The sequence below is a fragment of the Protomyctophum bolini genome, assembly GCF_963924005.1.
Source record: "Protomyctophum bolini genome assembly, chromosome: 4".
In the NCBI taxonomy this organism is placed as follows: domain Eukaryota; kingdom Metazoa; phylum Chordata; class Actinopteri; order Myctophiformes; family Myctophidae; genus Protomyctophum; species Protomyctophum bolini.
The window spans coordinates 6108022-6125503 of NC_137865.1; the positions used below are offsets into that span (position 1 = coordinate 6108022).

At 40.2% G+C, this 17482-nt stretch overlaps 2 protein-coding genes across 3 annotated transcripts in view; both read right to left on the minus strand.

The window, feature by feature from the left end:
- LOC308314372 (troponin I, fast skeletal muscle-like) overlaps positions 1 to 17482 on the minus strand; it is a 128257-nt gene that overhangs the window by 107216 nt on the left and 3559 nt on the right. The window contains exons 4-7 of one of the 2 annotated variants that reach the window (XR_013963968.1): positions 13737 to 13865; positions 13447 to 13536; positions 12750 to 12926; positions 11620 to 11820 (exon numbers count right to left, since the gene is read on the minus strand). Coding sequence is in view for 1 of the 2 variants with exons in the window: in XM_080761974.1 (XP_080618100.1) it covers positions 11752 to 11820; positions 12750 to 12926; positions 13447 to 13536; positions 13737 to 13865 (465 nt within the window). In the remaining variant the exon portion in view is untranslated. Of the gene's footprint in view, positions 1 to 11507; positions 11821 to 12749; positions 12927 to 13446; positions 13537 to 13736; positions 13866 to 17482 lie in introns of those variants that run through there. The other variant, XM_080761974.1, reaches the window with a different exon arrangement.
- Positions 719 to 8473, minus strand: LOC308314369 (troponin I, fast skeletal muscle-like). Its single transcript, XM_080761969.1, has 7 exons — positions 8188 to 8473; positions 6332 to 6394; positions 5716 to 5755; positions 3710 to 3838; positions 3252 to 3341; positions 1587 to 1760; positions 719 to 973 (listed from the first exon to the last, which is right to left on the minus strand). Exons 2-7 carry the CDS (start codon positions 6337 to 6339, stop codon positions 896 to 898), a joined length of 519 nt encoding a protein of 172 aa, XP_080618095.1. The 5' UTR covers positions 6340 to 6394; positions 8188 to 8473; the 3' UTR covers positions 719 to 895.

Below are 17482 nucleotides of genomic sequence, written 5' to 3' on the forward strand. Positions count from 1 at the left end.
GAGGAAGTTGTCTCCAGGGAGGACCTATCAGGTTCCCTCCTCCGCGTACGAGTTATGATGGAATACAGTAAAACACGTCTTACACAATTGGTGTGGTTTGGAGGAGGGGTTTGGGGGGGGTGTGACGATATGCAAAACATGCCAATTTAAATATTGCGTTTAAACAATGGCTGGATGAAACCTCAACATTTTGAGCTGATATTTACACATGTTTTATGGCTAATGAAAACATTGTGAAAAGTTATATTATGCATAATACTCTAAATTCTGTCAAATTCAGCAAGATAACACAATTACTTTTTAATCTCAAACTACACAGTGAAAGAAGGTTAACATATCAAACCACTCACCTCTTGTACGGCTTGATGATGTACTTTTGTCACTTACTAAACATAAGCATAACCTACAGATTAATTTGGCAATTATATTGAATGTAGTGGGGAAATAATCACGATTGTGCAGAAGAGCTGAGTTGACTATAAGGTTCTTTGCTGACATCTTGTTGACATCTTTATGGTTGAACATTTTCAGGGGGGGAAATCATAATAATCAATAATAATTAAAAAATGTAAAACATTTAAAAATGTAAAAAGAAAATTACGAAAATACCAGCTGTAGCCTACAAGCATCACTGACCTGTTGTGAGCTGTAGATCGGCAACAATGTGGAGGAAAAAAAGACTATAAATGAACGGTTGAGAGGGTTTACTAGCCCTAACAGTATTTTATAATGACCATTTGAGAAAGACTGAAGGGTTACAGTGTGGATTTATTTCAAAAAAATAGTTTAATTGTACAACACGTTATTTCCAGTTTTGCGAAGAAAAAAATAAATAAATGTATTGTTGCCCCAAAAACAAAACAGTTAGCCCCCGAGAAGAATCACGTCAAAGTCTTTATTCTTTAGTCTCAAACATCTTCTTCCTGTCGGCTTTGTCTTCAACGTTCTTACGCCAGTCGCCAGCATCTGCAACCTGCGTGACACAAACATATTTATTTTTTGTATCAGGAATCTTCACTTTTTCTGCTCGTCTCCCCTCTCCCAATGGAGTGAGATACCTGCAACGATTTCCAAACTAGACTCATAGGAAGAATAGACATCACACATCACAGAATACCGCCCTATGCTTACTTATTTACCTGCATGGGGCAATTATTCTTCCTATGACTATCTCAGAGTCCGTCCGTCCCCCCCCATCCATGTTTGTTGGCACAAACATGGATGTGAATTCATTCTATTATGCCACCAACATGTGGAATGGCCTACCAACAGCCAAAAACAAAGTACTTCCTTCAAAACGGTCATAAAAGAGCACCTTACAAACTGCAATTTACAACTGTCTGAAAGTCTTCTAGCTTGCTAAAGAAATAGTTATAATTTTGTATTGCTCCTATAGTACAAGCTAGGTGGGCTATTTTGACAATGTTTGCTTCTTTCATACTTAACATTTGTAACTTCAGAAATGTGCAGATACCCTATACTAGTAAAGTGTATACACTTACACTTATACTGTATGTTGGTTTGTTTACTGTTGAGTGAAATCATCCGGCGAGACTCCCCCAAAATAATTTGGGAATGTCACTCACCTCCTCTTTCTTCTCCTTCTTGACCGCCTTCAGGTTGGACCTCATGTCCATGGTGACCTTGTGCTTGCCACCGAGCAGAGCCTGGAGCATGGCTTCAGCGGACAAACGCACTTTCTTCAGGGCTGGCTTCTTCACTCCGCCCAGCTCGATCACTTTAAGCTTCATGTCTGAAATCTGTGAACAGGCAGGTGATTAAAAGACCGACCGATGCTGCGCTGCGTGACAGGTCAGTGGTGGCCGTCTGTCTCCATGTTCCACTGATGTCTATAGCCAGTGTGAGCATGTAGATCTGCTATTTTCAGCATGCAACTAATTGTAAAATGACTTATACTGGAAATCTTGTCCACTAGTCCCTTCCTAACATTTTAGTCTAGTTTTTAATTTGTTGACGAAATTGTCAATATATTTAGTCTTAATTTTTGTCATAGTTTTAATTTAGTTTCCATTTAGTTTTCGTCGGTGGAAAAAGGTAGTCGACGAACATTTTTCGTCAGTGTTTTAGTCGATGAAATCAACACTGTTCGTAGCGAGCCAGGTCAGTGTTTTCATCAACTAAAATTATGACGGAAAATGTTCGTTTTCTTTTCTCTGATTTAAAAACTAAGCTATGATGACTAAAACTATGACTAAATGTATTGACAATTTCACAACGCGTCGCACCCACTTATGGGGGCAATAACGATGCAACTATTTTTAACACTGAATATTCATCATACAATACATGAATACATTCTTGCTGTCTGCTTCAAGGTTTCAAGGTTCAAGGTTTACTTTATTGCGTGTCAGACATTTGTCTTCTATATTTATAAGAGTAATGAAACGTGATGACACATACTGTATCAGACACACTGAGCAGTTACTGAACAGTTGTGTCACTGGTCACTATAATGGTCTTTTGGTGTTTGGTGTTCATATAGTTCATAGCTATTGAAAAATAGCAGATGCCGCGCTACGAGCTTGTAGATCTAGATTTTTTTTTAATCGTGAAAATGTGGCACAAATATATCGAATAAATATTCTTTCAGAGCGAACATTTTTAACTCAAATCTTTGCATCTGTCCCCTGGAACAACATTTTCAGATGGGGGTTTGGTCGGCCAATTACATATAATTCTGGGGGTCCTTGACATGAAAATGTTTGAGAACGACTGACATGGTTTTTCAGAAAACCTTTCTGATTTAGAAGGCATTTGTAGAATCGTCCTCGGGTCACAATGGGTTAAATAACGATGGGAAGAAGACGGGACATATTAGGACATCAAACATGGATGCCGACGCTGGACACAGCATGATGCTCATATGATTGAAACGCATTGCGTAGGTAGCCTTGATAGGGAAAGAAAGGGGGTTCTATATAGGGCATATCAGCGACGGCCATTTTGTGGTGCCACAGATGGGGGGAAAACCCATTAATTTGTCCCATGGAGTTTTCCCGAAAATATTTATAAAAATAATTTGAAAAGATGTTGAGGTTAAATGTGAACACTTGGGGGCGGCAATTACCATCCTCTGAGGCCCTGCACGACGGCCCTGATACAACCAGTGGTGGAAGAAGTACACAAATTGTAGTACTTTAGCACAGTACTTGAGTGAATGTACTTATTTACTGATACAGAATGTACCTCTTATTATAATAATAATAATAATAATAATAATAATACTGTACCTCTTTATCTGTCTTTTGCACTTTAACCTCGTTGTCATACCTTTCTTCATCAATCCTGTCGATATTCTGCAGCATCTTCTTGCAGATTTCCTATTGGGTATACACAGTATATCATTATAAAACAACCGAACAAGTTATATATATACAATTTGCGTCCGTCCGTCTGTCCGTCCGTCCGTGTGTCCGTGCGCGTGTGCGTGCGTGCGTGCAGGGGTAGGTTGGTTGTGTGATACATGGTAATAAACATTTATGAGTGTTGTAATTCCTTATGAGTGCATTATAATGCATTATCAATGCGATTATAAGTCATTATAGACCTCGACGACCGTTAAGTAAAGTGTCACCAGATGCATTGTACGTGTTTCATGTCAAAATGTGTGCTGCAGCTGCTGTGTCACTGTGAAAAGGGTCCAATTGGGCCAACGTTGTGTATACACAGGTGTGGCATCTTATCTTACAATGATGGACGCCTGGTCTCCGCTGAAATCTACAGCGGGGCAGTTCTCCTCCATGTGGGCGAGCTTGGCCGCCACGGCTTCTGTGGCTTCCTGCTCCAGCCAGGTCGCTGCGATCTGAAGCATTATGCTCTGCATGGGGGGGGGGGGAGAAACCCATTAGTACACAGTAGTACACAGACAGACATGCGTTTGTGGCAAGACTTTGTGGCAATTTCCTTTTTTTCGAGTGGTGCAACCACTCCAAGGAACAGCAATGTCCAATGTCCGCCTATGTATGTGACGTTAATGAGCACGAGTATGACTATTAGTACCAGTAGGGGCGCTGTTGTGCCAGAAACAGAGAGAGAGAGAGAGATAGTGCTGTACTGTTGCCTGCTAATGAGAGAGATGCAACGCATTGTTGTGAGCTTGTAGATTGGCTATTTTCAATAGATTTTGTACACATTTTGAACTTGTGAAATGGGACATTCTGCAATACGAGTACTTTTAGTACTTTAAGTACATTTTGATGCCGATACTTTTGTACTTTTACTCAAGTACATTTTCAATTCAGTACTTTTACTTGTAACGAAGTACAGTATAGTATTGGTACTTTTACTTAAGTAAAACAATTGAGTACTTTTTCCACCACTGACACTATGCATGGAGTACTTAGGCCCGACTCACACCTTTCGATCTAGCATACAACATTGATGCATGCTAGATGTATACAAAGGGTGTGATGATGAATAAAGGGTTTGACACAACATTTGTGTTGTATGGCTTCCGGCTGTGTTTCGACTGCCCCCCTCCCCCTCACACAACACAAATGTTGTGTCAAACCATGTGACTCCCATTGGAAATGCATTGCGAGCTTGCATCAGCTATACATCTCATACAACAAGCATACATCAGTCTGTTTGCGAAGGTGTGTGTCAGGCCATAGTGTCCGGAGTACTCGCAATGACTGCCGACTTCCCTTCCCCCGAAGGTGGGGCTAATTAAGGCTCTGTTCCATTCTGGTCAAACAGAGTCCAGGGTGCTGCTATTGTACATGTTTGCTCACTGGAAATACTCTGCTCCACCAGTGGGTCTCTGAGACCCCTTTTCCACTGGTTGGTTCCCAATGGGAACCGGAACTTCTTAGTCCATGAGCCAGAGCTCCAAAATTGGAACGTTCATGAATTGAGTGGGCAAAACCATACCTATATTAGATTGTTATCACCATGAAACCTCCCTAGTTGATTACTTATACGAAGACAATGATTTATTTTATTACATTTATTTGTTTTAATATGCAAATTAGGCATATAGGAAAATATGCACAAAAAAAAAGAAATTTGGAAAAAGTGTACTTAATGGTCTGTTCCATTTGTGTGTCAAAAGTCGGAAGAGACCTGGAAGCAGGAAGAGTTATTTCCCAAATTGCGTATGTGTATATAGACCAGTGTTGTTTTTGGCAGCAAATTTTGATTTTAGTTTTAGTCATAGTCTCTTGAATAGTTTTCATTTAGTTTTAGTCACATTTTAGTCTGTTTTAGTGTCAATATTTTGGCAATATCATCAGTCGACTAAAATGTATTTTGACTGTTTTTTTTTGCTGAAAATAGCCGCTCTACAAGCTCACAACGCGTCGCACTGCAACGCGTTGTGAGCTTGTAGATCTGCTATTTTCAGCATGTGACCGAGTTTAAAATGACTTAATAATAATAATAATATCTCAAACTTATATAGCGCTTTTCTGAGTACCCAAATACGCTTTACATGGGGGGGCTTTACAGAGGTAACAACAAATTAAAAACAACTTTAATAGAAAAAGGAAAAATAACACTAAAAGGAAAGCTAAAGAACATTAAAAGACAGTGAAAAGGGTTAGCTAGGGAAGGCAAAATACTGGATCTTATACTGGATCTCTTCACTAGTGCCTTCCTAACATTTTTGTCTAGTTTTTATTTGTTGACGAAATTGTCAATATTTTTAGTCATCATAGCTTAGTTTTTATTTAGTTTCCATTTAGTCTGTCTTACCTTCAGATGGTGCTTGCGGCTGGACGTCATTTTCTTATTCCTGTAGTGAAAGATACACATCAGCATTGACATGATGTTGCCAAGTATGTGAGACGCTCTTAAAATGAACGCGTCGCAATTATTTAATAATCGCCTAATCACAATTATATTAGATAAACACAATCATAATCGCCATCGTTTCACTGTTGAAAGATTTTCATATGTCAAACAACTTCGAAATAGACTGCATCACGATGTGACACGTTTTGAACTTGTAGATCGGTTGATTCCACTATTGATAAAATTATTAGATTATGTAAGTTATTTGTCATACAGTATATCTTCCCTGTGCACCGTTCGTTCACGAGGCCTAAAAGCCAAACATAAATGTAATCTTGATTCATAGTGTTCACAATGTTCAACGACAGAAATGCAATTAAATGGTTAATCGCACTTTTTTTGTGTGACAATTAAATAGTAAAAATATCATGCGGTAATCGTGACAGCCCTAATCACTTTAAGATAAGTGCCTGAGCATAGAGTACTGTAGCCTTTTTTTGTAGCCTAGACACTTTAGTTATTATAATTTTACAAAGTAAAATGCTAAAGTTTTATAACCAGTGTACAGTATACTTACTCAGACATGGTGGCTGTTTATTTGCTTCAGACTCTGGAACGAGGAACAAAATGTAAGAAAACCCTAGAAAAGGAAAAAAACAGATTGATTGAAATATTCATTAACAGTTTGCCGAATTACAGTACATTTCAAGCACAACTCCATGCAAAGCACTGAAACTGTATAGAATGAACATTACCCAGCATGTCGTTCTCTTATTTTGACTATACCGCACTTTAATGAACAATGAGTTTACATATCGTCTATGTCGGGGGTGGAAACCTCGAACGTTCAAAACGTGTTACTTTTCAGCATTCAAATTCAAAAATAGCAAAAACAGCAGATCTTACAAGCTCACAACACGTTGCTTCGCGCTGCGTTTTTCGAGCTTGTGCATCTGCTACTTTTGATGCTTTGGTGTGACACGGTAGTAGGATGAAGTAGGGCATTAATTCATGAAAAAACTAAACTTTAAATATGGTGATGAGAGTTTTATGCCCAACAGCATATCTTTGCTGTCTCGTTAGTTCATTAGTGCTTGAACCCCCACTGCCTTCTGAAATGAAACGTGACCCATGACAGCAGTGTTGGGGTCATGCATTAGTCGCCTAATTCTGGGTCAGGGTCACATTTTTGTCAAAGGTCACCAATGGACATGCATGCAGAGTCCTTTACTATTGGCAACAACATGTTATAGTATATCCACAGCTTGGCTGTTGACTAGCCAAATTACCCCCGAGAAACAGAAGTTAGCCCCCACTGTTTTTCCTTTAGAAAATAAAATATATTTTACAGGAATCATACCCACTGTACTCTTTGCAACTATTAATAAAGTATTCAAATAAATCAATCAATCCAGACACACTGTTGGCTCACACAACTTCCAAAATGTTCCAACTTAAAAACAGAAAATGTGAAGAAAATAAAGCGGACCACACTGGCCTATCATTTACGTGTTGCTTTGCAGAAACAAACGGAAATTCTATAAACAATATTTTGAAAATGTTTTAAAATGTATGAGAGACGAAGGCTTTCGTTCAGAACTTTCAGGAAGCATAGTTACAGTCAGTTTAACTCTGTGTATAGCTTTAAGACTTGAGAGACTCCATCATGACTGACCAGTGTAGTATTACACAATGCCACATGTTGGCTGTTCACGTGACTGACAAGTGGCAGAACCGCACATTTCCAAAAGTCTCTGGACCAAAATAACAGTTCATACAACGTAGAAGTTGTCTGTAATCTTTTTTTGTTGTTGTTGTATGGACCAAAGACAGTTGAGCAGCAGCTGACATGATGCTGTGAACAGCAGCATCATTCTGTGATGAGAGCGATGAACTAACTGTTGCTGTTCTTTCCTCTGAAGTGGTTGTCCGTTCAAAGATTGTTGGACAACCACATCCATCCACGTATGATAACAGCATCCTAAGGTTAGCAAGAAATATCACCTCTAATACTAGCCATGTTTTGTGTGGAGAGTATAAGTTGCTGCGCCTTCAGGAAGGAGATATGGTGTTCCAGAATACAATAAGGTCAGACTGAAGAGGCCTTTTGTCCATCAGTCCACTTTGAAGCTTAATCAGGATTTTGGCTAGGATTATAGACTGAGCTGTGGACATTGCTCTTTCCCCTTATGTTTCTATGTATGTAATTGTATTTTCTTTTGTGTCCTTTGTTATGTCAAATGTGTGTATGTGTTGCATACAAGGCCGCTGGGTCGCAAGACAAATTTCAGTGCAAACTGACAAAGTACTATATCATATCATCATATCATTTCAATCCATAAAAGCCAGGGTAAACTCATCAAATACTGCATCCCATTTCTTTTGAAGTTTAGTTACAAGTACAGAACATAAGAAAGGAGAAGAGATGCTCACCTACAGACGTGGTGGCCAGGAGAGAACTTGGTGAAGGACTGGCTTGGACAAACTGACTAGCCACAGACCACCACCAGTGACATGTGTGTGTCCTGTATATAGCCTGTGGTGTTTCATTTGGTTTTGTGGCTCCTCTTTATGGTGTTAAAGGGATGTTCAGTCCAATGGGCTGGTCAGCTCCTGAAATACCTCCATCCTTCTGGCCAGTTGACCTTAGAACTCTGGCTCCTAGCTTTGACCTGAGCCTTAGTAGGATCTAGTTCTAGTAGGTCTTGTTTCAGTGTTCAGGAACTGACATACAGTATGTGCCTTGTACACAAAACAAGGGAAATTAAGCAATGGTCACAATCTAATAAGAAATACACACACACACACACACACACACACACACACACACACACACACACAAACACATACACGTACACGTATATTAAATAAAATAACAATAGAAAAAGTAATCCATTCGTTCGTGAATATATGAACTACAAAAATGTAGTAAGAGACAATGAACAACAAACAATTGTGATAAAGTTGTATAAAATATATGAAGATAATAAGTGTAGCTTTACAGCACGCTGTGTTAAAACCAAGACCTGGTGTGGTCTTCTTAAGTGTGACAGATCCAGAATAAAATGGAAAAAACACATTATTTTAAACCTTATGTACATAATGCCACGAAATATTTAACATTATTCAAAAATGCGCCAGACCCACAGGAACGCACCCAGGGTGCCGGCCCAGTTCCGGTGATCCGCCCCACGCCCGAAACGGTAGAGAAATGACAGGGTTACCATGTGGGGGTCCCCGGAAAAACATCCAGGCCCCCAGGAACGCGCCCAGGGGGCCGGGCCGGTTCCGGTGTGCCGCCCCACGTTCGAAACGGTTGAGAAATGACAGAGTTACCGTGTGGGGTTCCCTCTAATGTACCCTCTACTGTACTGTACAGTACTGTTACTATACTGTACTGGCACACCCGAAATCCTCATATATACAGTTAATATGTGCGTGTGTATTTGTGTGTGTGTGCGTGTGTTAGGTTGCGAACAAATGGTGAAAAACAACCATGCTGTTTTCGTGCTCAGACCCAGCCACACACATAGCCCCGTGATGTAAAAATCTAAAGAAGTAAGGCCTATATTGCTCACCTTCTGCATGACCTGTCCTACACAGTGTCCTCCATGAATCATTGTTCTCTTGGGGCACGGTGGCCCCTGGCACAGTCGGTAGTGCTGTCGCCTCACAGCTAGAAGGTCCTGGGTTCGATTCCCTGCTAGGGTCGCTGTGGGCGCTGGGTGGCGTGTTCCCTCCTCCACGTCATCAGTGCCCATACCCGAGGTGGGGCTGGCGAAAGGGGCCTTTCTGTGTAGAGTTTGCATGTTCTCCCCGTGTCCACTATAGGGTATAGGTACCCTCACAAAAAACATGCAGTAATCGTGGTCTCTAAACTACCTCCCCCTGGCCAGCCGGGGCGCCTGATGGAGGGGAAAGGAACTGGTCGGAATAACGTGTTCCTTCCACGCGCTATGTCCGGCCGGGGAAACTCTCTCCTGTCATGAGGTCCATCCAGGTTGGCAGAGGAAGTGTAGCGCCCCGGGATTACATTAGATAATTGACACTGGGTGAAAAAAAAGGGTTGCAAAATCGCGGGATAAAAATTATACAAAAATGTAATCATTGTTCTCTCTTTGAAGTAGCCTACTTTGATTGGAAAAGGAGACTGAAAGGAGACAGTGTGCAAGGCCAAGAAGAGCTCTATTGCCACCTAGTGGTTCATGTCCTGCATGTCTCTATTCTATTTGCGGTGGTCTCTGTTAAAGAGGAATTCTTAAAGACATTAGTGTGGCTTCCTATTTACTTTTGATGCACCCCAACTATTGTATAATCTCATTTTGATTATTACTTGGACTGAATCTCATGCCCCCCAAAGCCTCATCCCGGGTCAAATCCTGCAACCTCGTAGCGGTCGCCACCAGGTATTACTAAACTTAACCTCCGTGAAACTCTGCCTAAACCTAACCTTATTCCTAAAATCAACCTCAGTAAAATTATGCCTCAAGTCAACCTAACCTTATTCCTAAACTTAACCTCAGTGAAACTATGCCTGAACCTAACCTTATTCCTAAACTTAACCTCAGTGAAACTATGCCTGAACCTAACCTTATTCCTAAACTTAACCTCCGTGAAACTATGCCTAAACCTAAACTTATTCCTAAAATCAACCTCAGTAAAAATTATGCCTCAATTCAACCTAACCTTATTCCTAAACTTAACCTCAGTAAAACTCTGCCTAAACCTAACCTTATTCCTAAACTTAACCTCAGTGAAACTATGCCTAAGCCTAACCTTATTCCTAAACTTAACCTCAGTAAAACTATGCCTAAACCTAACCTTATTCCTAAACTTAACCTCAGTAAAACTCTGCCTAAACCTAACCTTATTCCTAAACTTAACCTCAGTAAAACTATGCCTAAACCTAACCTTATTCCTAAACTTAACCTCAGTAAAACTATGCCTAAACCTAACCTTATTCCTAAACTTAACCTCAGTGAAACTATGCCTAAACCTAAACTTAACCTCAGTAAAACTCTGCCTAAACCTAACCTTATTCCTAAACTTAACCTCAGTGAACTATGCCTAAACCTAACCTTATTCCTAAACTTAATCTCAGTAAAACTATGCCTAAACATAACCTTATTCCTAAATGTAATACCCTAAACTTATTCCTAACCTTAACCTCAGTGAAACTAATAGAACATGGCTGGCAGAACGGTCCACGAAACGGTCCCCACGTTTTGGGGGCGAGCGTTCCGGTTAAATAGGCCTACTTGCACTATTCCTGACATGTCATGGAATACATTATCATCATAATATCATCCCTGATGTTGCTTGTGCAACATTTACACAAAATAATGTTGTCTCATCACATATGATGTCTCGTCATTCACTGGCAACGTACACAGGATTATAGCTGATAAGTGCCCAATACAACCTAACCTAGTGTGAGATACACATAGTGGAAAAACTAATTAGGTGATAAGTGCCCAATACAACCTAACCTAGTGTGAGATACACATAGTGGAAAAACGAATTAACGGTTCCTATCGTCTGGAATAGAGGTGGTTTAATTCAGATAGTGGTCAAGGAATTGTTCATATTCACGGGTGCTGACTTGTCTTGCATAAATGAATGTATTATTATTCTGTGGGTTCTCTGTGTGTGTTGCAGCTGTGGTGTCATACTCAACATAACATAATGTACAAAGTCATGCACTGTACCCACCAGTGAGCGAAAGGCAAAATATCTGACGAGAACAAAGTGTATGAAATCATGACGCATTTATTATAAAAATTACCAGAAAACACACTGGATAAATATAGTGGATGACAGCTACATGCACTACATGGCTGTGAGGTTATTAACACGTCCGTCCACAGACTAACGTTATACACTACGACACAGTACAGTGTAATACTTGCTGACGCAGAGTTACAGCTTTAGGGTCATTTAGAAGAGACTCCAAGCTGATTCCAGTCTTGTCTGGCTCACAGATCAATGCATCCTCTTTTAGGAATCAAACATCTTCTTCCTGTCCGCTTTGTCGTCAACGTTCTTACGCCAGTCGCCAGCATCAGCCTGCATGACATGAAAAACATTATGTCAGGGTATCGGGTGTCTTCACTTTCTCTGCTCGTCTCCCTCATAGGGAGGGAGTGACTATACACTCGTAGGAAGAATCAGCATCAAAAAATGACAGAATCCTGCCCTATACGCTTATTTATCGACGTCCTGCATTTGTCCGCTCTCAGAGTTAAATTAATATTGATTTTACAATAAATTGAGGGCAATGCCATTAAAAGGGGATCCGTAGCCTAATGCATGTCAAACTGGGGGTCCTTGAAAATAAACGGGTTGAGAATCTCCGCTAGATAAAGGGGGGGGGGGGGGGGGGCTAATTAGTGTCAATTTGGGGGTCCTTGGCATGAAAAAGTTTGGGAACCACTGGCTTATTCTTCCTATGACTGGAAGAATACACTCTGAGATTCGTAGGCCCAGATTTGAGTTAATTCTAATATTTTATGGCACCAAAATGTGGAATGCCCTACCAACAGCTGTCAGAAAGACAGTCCCTCCTATACCCTCCTTCAAAACAGCCATAAAAGAGCACCTGGTCTGCAATTTGCAACTGGACCTCGAAGACCACCCCCCCACTGATTGTCTGTAAATATACTTTTATTGCTCCTAGTATTAATGAGCTCTTGTATAATTGTCTTTATACTACTGAAGACCTCAGGGATTTTTTTGTGTTATCCTTTTAGTGTAATTTTCTTTACCTCTTTAAAAACAATTGCTGTTGCTATATGGCCTACATATACACATATACATACTATATGCATAGCATTTTAAAATGGCACAGATGCTTTCCCGGTTTTGCAGATATCAGTTTGACGCAAGCTTTCATCAAAGCTTGCATCGAACGGATGGTCTGCTCAGTGTCTCTGAAGTGCGCGGCTGCCGTTTGGGGCTTTAAAAACAAGTTCCGTTATTAGTTTTAAATAACTTACGCTCTCTTCTTTCTTCTCCTTCTTGACCGTCTTCAGGCCGGCCCTCAGGTCCATGTTCACCGAGTGCTTGGTGCCCAGCAGCGCAGACAGCATGGCACTGGCGGACATGCGCACCTTCTTCAGGGCGGGCTTCTTGACGCCACCCAGGTCCACCATTTTGATCTTCAGATCTTCAATCTTAAGGAGGAGGATCACACAAGGATCAAGTCATGTGAGTGTCTTTAACAAAAAAAAAGAAAATCTCCCCCGGTCCATAGGGATGTCCCTTTGTTCTAGTGGTTAAAATGTTGGACTTTCACTCAAGACAAGTGGTTCACAATGATATGGACCACTTGGTTGGGGGTGTCCTAAATAGCCTGCACTGGGGCCTGCCACAACTAGCCTGAATCATGTTACACCACTTATAATAATTACATTTTTTACGTCTGTAAGGTGACAGCCACCACTATCCATTGCTTCCATTTTTCATTTGGGGAAGATACTTTTTATCCCACCTGAACTAAACAACACACTGTCAATGTACAGTACGGTGCAAACGGAAATGAAAATAACTATGGAGCAAAAAAAACCTCTTTCTGTAAACCTGTGAGGTCATAACAAAGTTTATTCTGATTATAGTGGCTTTAAATGTTATACATATCCCCGTTAATGTACAGCTTATGAATTGTGTTCCACACAGGAACGAAGGCACTCTTACCTCTTTGTCACCCTTGACCACTTTGGCCTCCGTGTCGTACCTGTCCTCATCAACCTTGTCAATCGCCGACATAAGCTTTTTACAGATTTCCTGTCAACGCATTCGCACACAAAAACACACACACACACACACACACACACACACACACACACACACACACACACACACACACACATTGCATAATCAGTCAAAATACAAATAGTAAAAACTACACAGGTTAGTGATACATGTACATTTTGTGTGTGTGTATGCGCAAAAAGCATGTGTCTATAGAGTGACATGGCGGTTACAATCAGTGCCGCCTGGTCTCCGGAGGTGTTGCAGGAGCCACAGGTCTCTGCCAGGTGCGCCGCCTTGGCATCGATGATCTCCTGTGCCTCGGTCTCCAACCACTGCGCAGCAATGGCCAGCATCAGAGTCTGGACAGAGAGAGACAAGACAAGACAGTGTTATTTTTTTATTTTTTTACCACAACATTTGATGTGGTTTATTAGTTGTATTTAGTCTTTTGAATAATAAGATTTCATTTAGTTTTTTTTAGTCATATTATTTTAGTCATCTGGAATGTTTTACTCTTCCAGTACTCCTAGTAAATATGCGTTTTTAGTCTACTAAATAAATCTACAGTTGATTTTCAACAAAAGAAAGGGAAAAGAAAAAATCGTAATGCCTGATTTTACACTTGGGTTCCATGCTGAAAATAGCCGAACATAAAATGACTTATACTTATTAAAATGGTCCCTCCTTAACATTTTAGTGGTTTAGTCGTTTTTATAAAATTTTCGGCAGTGGAAAATGTTAGTCGACGAACATTTTTCCTCCGTTTTAGTCGGCGAAAGTAACACTGACTGGTCGGACGGTAACAGTGGTATAGGGACCAATAAGACTCATAGATTATACAAATTTGTTTAGTTTTTCACAAAAGAAATATCACAATTTGAGACTTCTCTCAAATGGACATCATGGAATTGAAATTGTGTAATTTGAAGCTCACAACTTGAGTGCCTTCACCCATGTTAGAAACACAGCACTCTGCTGCCCTCTGCTGGCCTGTTCAGTTTTAACAGCTGTTTCAATACACTCTCGAAAACAGGGGAGTCTCTAATCGACTAGGCTATTACCAGAGCCATCTAATAGAAGAGTTGCGATATAGAGGGGGCAGAAACCGAGCACTCGAGCGCTGTTCACGCAACCTGAACTGAGACAAGCTGGAGTTGGAAATAGGCCTACATTGTTTTCAACGAGGGCGGCGCAAATAAGAGATATTTTAAGCATGTGTGCAACAAGTCTCTTTAATGTTTATGTTGTACTATTACTACAAAACAATCTAAAATAACGGGATTCAAGATCATTTAAGCTGGGCTGTTGCCTGAGTCCAATGCATTTCTGCCTACTTCCCGGTCCAGGCCTTGTCCCAGTTGGTCGTCCCCATTCTCAATAGAAGTCTATTGGGGCCATTGGACTGAAGCCCCATGAAGTGAACGCAGTTTGCATAACTCTGTCTATATCTAAGGTTCTGGCTACTACTAATGAAGTGGTTCCCAAAATATTTAATTTCAAGGAAGGACCTCCCTGTTTGGTATAATAGGCCACGGACCCTCATAATTCAGAGAGTTACTCCTAACTCTCAACCATTTTAGCTGGGTACCTACTACCTGATAGGTATTTCGAGACTCATTTGTAGATCTGTTTTGTGAATGAATTATGTGCCCTGTCACCCTGTTTTCATCATCAGTGGGACACCCTGTGTCATATCATGGACGTCTCTGCACTGATGTTCATATCATGGCTGTATCTGCCCCGTGAGATATCTCCTGTATCCAACATTAGGTGACGTCTTGCATTATCTGCCCCTCTGTGAACAAACATGTTTTTTGACCTTGTTGTTTGACACGTTGGTCTGTGTATTGATTACAATATGCTATATTAACTGTGTCCATTTTGGACATGCAGGGGAGAGAGATCCTTTTGAATGCTGTCCGGACCTATCATTTTCTCTCCCGGTGTAATGGGTAATAAATCTAATGGAAAATCCTTCTAGCTCTGCTTGTCTCCCTTCTCGTAACTAATAAATCGTCGGGACTCCGGTAGGAGACCCTATACTGGAGTCCCGACGATTTATTAGTTATCTAAGTAATTTACAACTTGGTTTGTATGCCGACATGGTCTCAGTGTATCCACTTCGTTTCTAAAAGCGTCTTTAGGGTGCTGCCTCACAGCCTCAGACATTATGGTGTTGGCGATATTAATTTTTTAATATAATAATTATAATTATAATTATATATAATAATATAACAATTAGGGCTATGCATCCCTTAAAAATACATAACAGTACCCCTGGCCCGTCGAGACACTCAAAGGACCCCCTGTGAGAACCCAGACTCCACTTTGAGAAACCACTGTTCTGATGTACAGTAATCTAATTATAGCTTGTCGGTATTTTGTTTGACCCGTGTTGCATATGTCAGCGCTTCTCAACCTTTTCAGGCAGTGAACCCCACAAAATAATCATAAGAAGTGGGGACCCGGAATCATGTGGGGACCCCCCTGGGTCACAGAATGAGAACCACTGGCATATATGATGATTTTTGTAGCAGGATTTGTCCAAATTTGACTGAGGCACTGCCATTGGATCTCTTTGAATTTTCGTTTTTTCATGTCATATGAAAGCAGGGAATCGTAGCTTCAAAGTTCAAATTGACATATTGGAGATGTGGCGTATAGAGTAATGTCTGGCCGAAAACAGCGAGTTGAGAAAACAGGCTTGAAAGGTCCACTTCTGGACTCTAACATTACACCTAGCTACATGTTTAAGCATTTATTTCATATTGACCACCTAAATAGCCTGCACTGGGGCCTGCCACAACTAGCCTGAATTATGTCACACCACTTGTACAAAATAAATCAATTTGTTTACGTCTGTAAGGTGACAGCCACCACTACTGTATCAAATATCAGAGCTGTATCAGCTCTGATATTTATTTCAGACATGCTCCAGTATGTGAAGAGTCTGCCTGTGCTATTAACTCATTTTGGATAAAATATAAATAAATGTAGATTTTCTCCTCTGGTGAAAAGCCGGAGGAGGTTGCACGATGGCAGGCTCTCAGTCAAATCTGGTCACACATTTCGAGATAATTATGATAATTAATATAAGCCTCTGAAAACAGCAGCCACATCCCAAACAATCTCATATTCTAACTAATTTATAATTAATTCCATTTTGACAGGTGTTGCTCAACAAACATGTATTTCTGTTGCGTGAATCAGTTGAAAACACACTATTTTGTTGAGCAATATTTGGTCAAAGGGCCCTGCTAATAAAATAGACTTAGCAAGCTCATCACTGCTGGACAGTTTGTTTTCCAGATAACGATGGAAAGCAATATTGTACTTTAATTGTACTTCAAAATATCAGCATTAGGTACATTCAAATGGTAGGTTCCAGAAGGAAAATACATTTTGTATTATCTGCAGTGGTGGAAATTACTTGCATTGTTTTTACTAAGGGGTATTTTACTAAAAAAAATATATATATATATATATTTTTTTTTTAATTATTTTATTGTATTCTTTTATTATATTTTAATTAAAAGTACAACAGTATTGGTATCAAAATGTACCAAAAGTAGAAACTGCTCATTATGCAAATGTGTATAACATGTATACCGTAATAATCTTCTGAAAATACAGTTCACAATGTGTCACATCACTACACATTGTGAGCTTGAAGATCTGCTATTTTCAATGGGTGGGTTAATGTTTTGTAATATTAATCGAAATCTACAAAGTTACTAGTAACTAAGTTAATCATTGTAGTGGAATTAGTAAAAAAGTATAGGCTATAATATTTGCCTGTAGTGGGGTATAAGTACAGAAAATTGGAAAAGTATAACCTACCTCAAAATTGTACCTGTACTTTTACACCACTGTATATGAGCTGCTAGCTCCCCAACAAAATAATCTCAAAGATTGTTCTTTGTTCAGCCACCAGGAGGCGCCAGGAACACTTCTCTCATGGCAATGGTTGATGCTA

Excerpts from the sequence above, each read along its gene's own strand:
- LOC308314369 (XM_080761969.1), bottom strand. Across the intron at positions 3,839-5,715 it reads GCCGCAAGCACCATCTGAAG|AGCATAATGCTTCAGATCGC; the intron begins GTAAGACAGACT and ends CCCCCCATGCAG. Across the intron at positions 3,342-3,709 it reads GAGACCAGGCGTCCATCATT|GAAATCTGCAAGAAGATGCT; the intron begins GTAAGATAAGAT and ends TATACCCAATAG.